Source organism: Adiantum capillus-veneris, chromosome 21 (assembly GCF_014529385.1).
Source record: "Adiantum capillus-veneris isolate H3 chromosome 21, ASM1452938v2, whole genome shotgun sequence".
In the NCBI taxonomy this organism is placed as follows: Eukaryota; Viridiplantae; Streptophyta; class Polypodiopsida; order Polypodiales; family Pteridaceae; genus Adiantum; species Adiantum capillus-veneris.
In genome coordinates, this window is record NC_140951.1 from 89486153 (window position 1) to 89496048 (window position 9896).

General features: G+C 44.0%; 1 protein-coding gene across 1 annotated transcript; it reads left to right on the top strand.

The window, feature by feature from the left end:
* Nucleotides 1-212: 212 nt before the first annotated feature.
* On the top strand, nucleotides 213-4501 carry LOC147431322 (type IV inositol polyphosphate 5-phosphatase 9-like). Its single transcript, XM_086493927.1, has 10 exons — nucleotides 213-774; nucleotides 876-969; nucleotides 1149-1197; nucleotides 1322-1426; nucleotides 1524-1843; nucleotides 2002-2306; nucleotides 2511-2704; nucleotides 3008-3116; nucleotides 3242-3399; nucleotides 3667-4501. Exons 1-10 carry the CDS (start codon nucleotides 706-708, stop codon nucleotides 3926-3928), a joined length of 1665 nt encoding a protein of 554 aa, XP_086350053.1. The 5' UTR covers nucleotides 213-705; the 3' UTR covers nucleotides 3929-4501.
* The last annotated feature ends 5395 nt before the right edge of the window (nucleotides 4502-9896 follow it).

Consider the following 9896-nt stretch of genomic DNA (forward strand, 5'->3'; position numbering starts at 1 on the left):
TCAGCTGATGTACACCAAAAACTGATATAACCTTTATGAAGTACAACAAATGAAATTGGATGTGACCCACAATGAAAAGAATCATGTATTATACAAGATTGATGCAAGTCACAGAAAGCTCTCTCTCTCTCTCTCTCTCTCTCTCTCACACACACACACACACAAACACACACACACGCTGACGCTATCTCAACAGGTGTATCAAGATTTGCCAATCGATTTAAGCTAAGCTGAGTGTGGAGTAGTGGGTATCTCAGAAAAAAGAAAACTATGAGGTCTTGTCCCCCTCACGAGCGCCAGCCAAAATGATGAGCTTTTTCTAATCTAGTCCATCTACTAAGAACTGCGGAAGCAGCTTCTGCGAGAGTTGCAACTGAAAAAGTTTAATGTTGGGAGGCAGCAGCCCAAATAATATCTCTGTCTACATGCACGCGCACGCACACAAATACAAACACTCTCTCTGTCTCTCTCTCTCTCTCTCTCTGCCAGTTCTCAATTGCTCTCCACTTTCTCTCCCCATATAAAGCGTCAAGCAAAGGAGGAGACAAGACGCGCAGACACACAGCCTTTCGCCCTTCAAATAGACTGCCCACAACCAACATCAAGTACAAATCCTTTGTAACTCGCGAAGAGCTTGAAACCAACATTGAAAAACTAGCACAGTAACAAGAAGCAGTAAAGAACAGGACCCAACAACATTCTTCTATGGGAGCCTATTCAAATATAGACCACACCATCATGTTGCCTCCTTGTCATCGCAAAACCTCACAACCGGTAACAATTTCGCCGCCACCACAGACACCATTTAGTTCTTTGCAAACTGGGAAAATTAGCTTCCTCAACCGTACCTCTTGCTCTCTTTTTGAATGTTGCAGAAATCCATTTGGGAGACCACAAAAAGATGGATTCAGATGAGATCGCAAGTTAAAGACGCACAAATACCTCCGTCGCAAGATGCGAAATTAGCAGGTAACGTTCAACACAGCTATCAATTACGACAAAATTTGATTCAGTCATGTCACCGCCTGTATAAGCACTGAAATTGTGTCCAAGCTCATACTTAAAATGAAAGTCCTAGCGCTTTTTAATTTTCTACTTGCTGAGACAAAATCACATGCGCTGATTCAGTGTCGCATTGATATACCCAGGTAATGAAGGCTACGAGGGCATTCACAATGTGGACACTCAGCAATTGAGGTATACTCACTAATTTTCGCTTAAAGTTTATGGGTTTACTTCCTCTTGCATCTTTTTTGATGTGCTGTATAACATCATCACAAACACTCTGGAAAGTGAGCATTACAACTTCCATTTTGTATAGGCTATTTGTGGGCACATGGAATGTAGCTGGGAAAGTCCCAACAGATAAGTGGGTCATACAAGAATGGTTGGGTTCTCAAGAGGCAGCTGACATTTATGTGATGGGGTGAGTTACTTGCCCAAATGTCAATTTTAATTCTGCAACATCACCAATTGGCCATGATTGGCTAACAAAATCAACTTTTGCTTGATTATTGATGCAGGTTTCAAGAGATTGTTCCCTTGAATGCAGGCAATGTGCTGGGTGATGAGGACAAGGGAGTCTCTGCACGCAAATGGGATGAATTCATCATGAAAGCTCTGAATGAGTCATCATCTTGCAGCAGTGCCTACCTTTACAGTTGTTCAAGCACCGACACGGAACTTGCCGACACTAGAAGGACCAGCTCCACCACAGCACCCTCTTCCCCATCCTCTTTCAATGGCAGCTGGTTTCAGACACACTACGAAGAGGATATTGGAAACATGGCAGAAGCTTCCGTATCGAGCAGACGTGCAGGCGATATCTACACGCCCTCGCAAGGTGTGTTAACTTACCTTCTCTTTTGCCCACTCATGATCAAGAAGCATTTCAATTCAGTATTAACAGCCCATTTTCCAAATGCTCTTCACTTGGATTAAAGATTAGATCTCTAAAGCTATTAGCTTTTGAACAATAGACTAAAAATCTTTGTGGCACAGATATAGATGGCTACGGGCGCCAATACTCATATGCAGAGGAAAGCTATGGGCGCCGACACTCATCCGCAGAGGAAAGCTACGGTCTTTCTTGGAATACTAACATGCCCTCAGATCTAACAACAAACAGCTTCCTTTCCTCAAACACCTTGTCTAGTATATCAACTCCTGAATTTGTCAAAATTGCAAGTAAGCAAATGGTGGGATTATTTGTATCCGTATGGATTCGACAACGTTTGTCCCGCCATGTCAAAGCAGTTGACTTCTCTGCTGTGGGCTGTGGCATCATGGGGCGCCTTGGAAACAAGGTCAGTGCTAATAAAAATTTAATCTCATGACGTTTATCATTTTGGAAACTGGACATTATCCATGTGCATATGATTTCAAACCAAGAGACTACTACTTGATGCATCTAACTGATATGAAGGGTTTTGCAAAGCTTACAAACTGCACTAGTTGCTGACTCGGACTATTAGAACCTAACCTGAGGCTTGGTGCTGCATGCCTTGCAGGGATCAATCTCAGTGAGCTTATCACTTCATGAGACAAATTTCTGCTTCATATGCAGCCATCTGAAGCCTGGTGACAGACCCCAAGACATTGCACGGCGAAATTCTGATGTTGGCAACATCCTTCGGCGCACTAGGTTTCATCGATTCAAGAGGCTAGCTGCCCTCAATCTGCCAAAAACCATCTTAGGCCATGAGTAAGTTCTGAGATGCTGTTGCATGCAATCTTCACCACATAGGCCATTAGCATGACAGCAATGCTTGCATGAATTTCCTAGCTGCATCATATAAGACCAAACCATCGACCCTCAAATCTGTCTAGCGTAAAGTTAGCGCCATATTTGGAAGTGTTTGAAATTAAAAGAACACACAGCAGTACAATTGCATAAATTTGATAGCAGAAGACTGCCATATAGCAATTGAGCAACACTCCCAGGCACCTTGGCAAATCATATCGCTTGCGTTTTGACATCTGGTGCTTTTTTGTCTACCATTGACAGCCGGATAATATGGTTTGGAGACCTAAACTACAGAGTGTCTTTGCCTTTCAAGGATATTAAATCACTGGTGACAAAGAGGGATTGGGGGAGTCTTCTCAAAAACGACCAGGTTGATAGTTATACTTTTCCTTCTAAATATGACTAGTACTCTCATATCCACAATCAAAACTCAGTTGCCACACAAAACTATTTGGTAGATTAAACACCACCTAACACTTTTTGCTATTTATGCAGCTAAAAAGTGAACAAGGAAGAGGTGGTGTATTGGAGGGGTGGAGTGAAGGTCCTATTTATTTTCCCCCTACCTACAAGTTTGTACCGGATTCGGATGCTTACGTTCTCATGCAGCACCAACAATCGCAGAAACCTGCTCATAAGCGGGCCCCTGCCTGGTAAAAAGGCCATGGTCACTCTGCAACTTCATTTTTGTTATCAAACGAGGTCCTGGTGCACCCATTTACATCTGTTGAGAAGAAAAATCTGTGGTAAATCTGGACCACTATATGCCTCTATATGATCTCTTAAATACTAGATGGTAGAAACCCATACTTAGTGCTCTTTACAGCGCCTACATAACATACATCATTCATGATCAAGAGAAATTAAGCACCCTCATTCTAGTGTGGGCATGCCATTGATGGGTCGTTTGACCATTGCAGGTGTGATCGAATACTGTGGTATGGGAAGGGGTTAAAGCAGCTCTACTACACAAACAACACAGCTTTGCGCCACTCAGATCATCGTCCCGTGTCAGCAATGTTCATTGCGGAAGTTGACGTTATGCTGAAAATGCCTCTCTTGAGTCATGATAACCTCCTTAACAAAATTATACGAAAAAGTCCATACAATGCTGTTGGTGATCAATCAGCTCAGAACATTGTCAGCTCTCCATACAGCAAAATGCTTGCATACAACTGTTGATTGGTTGCAATTGCGCACATGTAGTGCTGAGTTTTGGCTGCAGGTATCTGCTTAAATCAGTTGCATACATATAGGCACAACCAAGCCAATACCCTGCGGTATTTTTACATGATCAAGGCCTCACCCATGAAGGCAGTCAACGCTCAAAATGCAAAAACAGGCAAACCAAGACTTCTGCACAAGTCCTTCAGAAGCAAACATAATCTGGAACAAGGGTGCACCCTCCTAGATAACGCGAGAGTTTAACCAACTTGTGTTTGCTAATGCTCTTTGAGCCGATCATGGTCACTTATCAAGCTGTTGAGAGTAAACTGAGTCCCTCAAATTTTGGGCACAAATACAGCCTAACACCAAGAGCAACAGTAAATAGCAATGCTATTTTGAGTAAATACAGCTAAACAGGAAGAGCAATACTGTGAGAATTGAGAGAAAAAACGTCATAAGGACCCACATTTCCCTAAGCAATCATCAGAACCTATTTTGTTCAGATGAATGAGAGTTTTTTATTCTTGTATCATACAAATGGTGTTTGTAAAATAGTCAAAACTGCAAACAAAGCAGTTCTGTTGTCTTGACTGAGATTCAAAATAACATCTGCACCCCCCCCCCTCCCACCCCCAAAAAAAAAAAAACCAAAGAAGGCAGTGTCATGTGTTTTATAGTTTACTGATCTTTAGATAACCAGAACAAGCAGCCAGACATGTCTAGATCTAATGCAAAATTGTGAGGATGGATGCGGCAGACACCAACTACAAGGTGTACAAACATAAACTGGAACGTCAATTAGCAAAGAGAAAATGTAAACAGTAATAACTATTGTAATTTTCTATTAGCTCCAGCCTGCTGGCCTTCTCACCTTCTCAGTTGCTCCTATGCCACTTCAAAGTTGAATGGCAAGTTACTCTTAAAACCCTCGTCTCAAAATGCACCGGAAGCAAATCAAAGCTTCATCACCATGCCTGTGCTCGGCGTATCCAGCAATACAGGATTCAATAAACACATCTTATGCTCAAAGCTTCTCAACACAAGAGGACGGCTGCAACTTGGGCCGAAGATGTAGAGGCTTGAGTTGGGCCGAAGATGTAGAGGCTTGGGGAGGTAGTAGTGGAGGGCTTCTAGTAAGTATGGAGGGTTGTCGCTTTCTATGATAATACTTCATAGGACTCTTAAGGAGACAACATGGGTGTCCCTACAATGCCTTGTATGGGGCATACATGAGCACACTGTAGACCAAACAGCTTGGCCTAGACCACCAGCTATATCGATAGACCGGCTTAGACAGTCGACTACTTGGAGCATAATCCTGCTTGGACTATTCCACCATCTTGACTAGTCGCCAACCTTCAATCACTTATTTCATCAGCTCCTGCAAGCAAGTGTGAGTGAGACTTAGGTTGAGGTCCCACCAGGCTATCAAAAAAGTGCAATGGAGGGGGAGCGGACAGAGACAATGGCACAAGAGAGAGAAAAAAACAAAGGGACGAAAGACTGGCAAGCACAGTAACTCCAGACAGAAAAATCTGCAAATGCTACAAGATAAAAGGACAGAGAACAACCTAAGCAGGGATGCATGCAGAGAGCAAGTGTGGGCACAGATGCCTTGCCTAGTCACTGAGGAGATGTGACAAATGCTTGAGAGCCCTCTCCTGCCAGAGGATCTTCAGGAGGCTCTCAAGGCACTCCCTCGTGGTAGTTGCCCAAGAGAGGTGTGAGCAGTCTCTGGAGGTGTTTTGTTGTGCGTCAGGAGCATTGATCAACTGGCGAAAGACAGTGGCCTTTTGGGTTGGTGATGCTCCCACGCCTGATTGGTCGCCTAGAGAGGGCTTTTGTTGGATCCCTCCAGAGACGCCGGTTCACTACTTGGGCTGCCAGGTTGGCCTGGACTTGTCACCAGAGCAGCAGACTACTCCCCTCTTCCAGCCATCAAGAGGGAACTGCTTCATTGGAGCTCGGCACGGTTAGCTCTTGCTGGTAGGGCTGTTGTGGCCAACCAGGTGCTCTTGGCCACCATGTGGTACATCACTTCCTGCTTGATTTTCTCAAGTTCTTGCATCAGCTAGCTGGAGAGAACTTTCTATGGAGAGGGAGAGACGCGCAATCAGCTCGTGCCAAAGTCTCCTCGCAAGACATCACTCTCAGGGAGGGCCGGGATCGTCAATCTGGCACATCTAGAGCCCTCCTTGGGAAGCTCATTGTCAAAGATCTTCCAGGTGAGGAGCCTTGGAAGGAGCTTTTGCTGCACCGGATTCGAGGCCAAGTTCCACAGACGGGTAAGCCTTGGAGCCCTTCCACTCATTGGATTTTCACAGAGATGCGCAGAGTGGGCTCGAGCACGAGATGGTAGGACCGGTTTGTAACAGACTTGGACACCCAACAGGCTTGGACATCCCAAGTCGGAAATCTGGCACGACACACGAGAGAATCACTTAAAACACTTCACAAACTTTTTCACAGTTAAATAAAGTCGACACAGCCCAACATACTTCCGCGCCCAGAGGTATTGGCCCCAAGGTCTGGCGCCCCTTTCGGTATTTATTTTTTATATTGATGCTTGAGCAAAGTACAAAGTCTGAGGGTCCTCTCTGCTCAGCTGCTCGTCAGCAAGTCTGAGTACAAGAGGCCCTCTCAATACAAATTTAAAGGCCCATGGCCTCTCAAAAGCAGTACATCAAAAGCTTCAAACTCAAAAGCATCTTATCCCAAAAAGTAGCGCCCCCAAAAGCTGGCAGCACAGATTGCGGAAATCCATACCCGTACAGCTGCCACGTCAATACCTCTTACGCGATTTCATCTTCTTAGCTTATTTTTAATAACCTTGTGTCCCTTAGGCCCCCCGTCGGAAAGGGACCATAAGTGCCAACTTATATTTTTCATCTGCTAGGGTCTTGCCACATCATCACTTTGTGACATACCCGCTCTTGAAAGAATTGTAATCGCCCTCGATTACACCTGCAAAATCAAACACAAGCCACAAACTAGTCCAATAGACACTAACTCTAAGTATCCACGCACTAGACGACGCAAATCCAGTACTTACACAAAGACGAAGGTGATTCTAATCCATCTACTGGTGGTCGATGCGGCGAGGATCTGCAACCGGGAAGGGTGCGGTACGACGAGGTTCAGGGCTGATCTGAAAACGCTGGTCTTCTGATGCTGAAACGCTAATTTAATCCTAGGGAAAACGCCAGAGATCCTGAGGTGCTACCGGTCGGGTGTCTGTCTCCTTGTGTTTGTGCCTTCATCTGCTTTTAACGCCTTGGGCCTCCTTATATATCCTGGGTCGAGCAGCTATAAGAATGCCCCCACTGTTGGACGGGTACGCCGCGACGGACATCAGCATAGCGAGAACTCACCTAACGTATAATGTCAAACTGAGGACGAAGCTCGACCCGCAGGCGCGTGGAAGCAAGCAAAGGGTGTCAACCTCTACTCGACCAACTAATGACTACTTCCTACAGAGATATCAACTCTACATGCCATCGGTTCTGTGAATGTGAGTGTCTCCTATGATGCTACCGCAAGCCAAAAGCCCATTAGACGTTCTCGAAACGTTACGAAACTTGAGGGATATCCTATCAACACCAATAGGCCACTCTCCCTAAGGTCCGTGACCAAAAAAACCTACTCAATACCCTCCGTGCAGAAAACGCGTAGGATGTTTGGCCGGTTTTTGCAGGTCGACGTTTCCGAAAACTAAAGTGCCTAATGTGTAGCTCTGATCGCGTGGATATGCTGAAATGCAAAAACGGACAACAGTTACTCACCGAAACTCCAAAAGTAGCTCGCGGGTGAATCTGCCAAAACACAGACGAACGCGCGTGATGTAAGCATCAACGCGTAGCTCTCCTCGTGGGCAACACACTACTGCTCTCTGTTTGCGATTCCGACCACCGTAGCTCCTGTAGCATACACACACACTCTCTCACTCTCACAGTCTCCCAACGACATAGAAGATCAGATTTATTAGAAGTCCCCTTACAAAGCTTTAGGTTTTGGCTTATATACTAAGCCTTTGAAAACCTAATGTCCGACCAAAATGACCTGATTTGTCCCTAGGCTTCTATAGAGCTTAATTACAACACTGTGAGCTGGCTTTGCTCATCCAACAAGCATCTCTGGTTAAAATACAATTGTCGACTTAAAATATGAAGTTCCCGTAAACATTACAAAAGTGGCCGTAATGGCTCAAAATAATAATAACGGGATATTCGATGATGTCCATGAGCTTGTATCTTCACATTACAGCATCCATCTTCGTCTTCATCACTTCATCATCATCTTTATTTGGAATCTTTAGAGAATCTTTGAGGGATCTTTATGGAATCTTTGTGGAAGCGTTGTTGAAAGGTTGACCTTTCAACACTCTCCCCCTCCGAAGTCTTGTCGTCCTCGACAAGACCCTATGTCTGCAGTGGCCTTGACGAGTGCTTCATGTTTTGGTGTTGGTTGAATCTTTTGTTGTTGCAGTTGCTTCTACCAGATGCTTTGTATGTTGTAGAGTTACCTTTTTCTTGTACATGTAGTGTAGTTGAAGCCATAGCTCTCCCCCTCCGATTGGTTGTTGTAGCATGAATAAGTCGAGTGAGGTTTGTTGTTGCAGCAATTCTTTATCTTGGTAGCTCTGTATTGTTTGTTCTTTGGGTGTCATCCTGCATGTGTACCTGTAAACTTGAAGCCTTTTTTGAATTTTTTATAGGCCGCTCCCCTTTGATTTTCTAACTTATGAGCATGTAGTTGTTTGGGGATGTCGTTGGTCTGCTTTTCTGTGTTTTTATAAGAAAAATAGTAAAAATAAAATGTGGCGTATATTACAAAATGAAGGTCTTGGATACGTGGATAAGACTAAAGGAAAAAACCCAATGGGAAAAAAAATGCCTTTAGTCACCATTAAATGTGAGGCTATATGTACTTATGTTTGATGTAACTGAGTTTTGTTGAGTTAAAGTACTTATGGCCGTATGGCTACTATTACTTGATATACAGTGGATAAGTGTTAGTAGCTTTAAGTCAGAGTCATTGTTGTTGAGCAAATGCTTATGAAACCTGTTACCACTTCGTCATCGTCATTTTGTTGTGTAAGTGCATGGGTGGAACACAAATTGTGTCAAATGCAAATGTCCAATGATGGGACATTATATATGCTTGCACAGATAGATACATGGGAAACAATATGCGGTGCGAGAGGAGTTTGAATGGGTGCTTCCAGGAGTGAACGTAGCTAGAGAAGCAAAAATATATTTGACTTCAAGAGCTGCCGTTACTCACAAGAAGGGTTTTTGTCAACGAGGTTTTTTCCACTCTCCTCACTGTGTTCATGTGCGTGAGTGTTTTCTGGACTACTCCGCCACTCCACCATTTAAAATAGTAGACTTTGACTCTTATGCTCACCTCTTCCAGCATGAGTGACATGAATTTATGTATGCTCAACTCTCCACCTTGAGCTTTAATCTAAATATCTAGACTCATAGACCACAAAGAATATTAAGACATGAAGCTTGGGTCTAATGCTTGCTCATTTAGTGGCTCAGCTGCCCGACTCTTGACTCTTATGCCATTATTTTTATGGCGACTCGACTTACTCTCGGGAGCTTTCAACCAAGAATAGGTTTTGAAATTCAAAACTCCCATCCTCGAAGAGAGGATTTGTAAAGGACCATACTGGCAATATTGGTTTCTTTTGCCATACCTGGGTGACCTTGGTTGTCAAAATTTCTTTTTGTTGTTGTTGGTCCCTTGGTTGAGAAGATTGGCTCGCTCCATTCCCCGTAACACTTTGTCTATCATGTCTTGACATTTCTTGAGAGCTAGAGATGACTTCAATCTTCTTCGGTATGTGTGGTTCTTTTGGCACCCATTTGTATTTGTATCGTGTGATTAGCGTGTCTTTGCAGATATCCTTTGCCTTGACTGTGACATTGTCCTTGATTTTGCCTTCCGTGAAATTGCGATTATTTTCAAGCTGAAA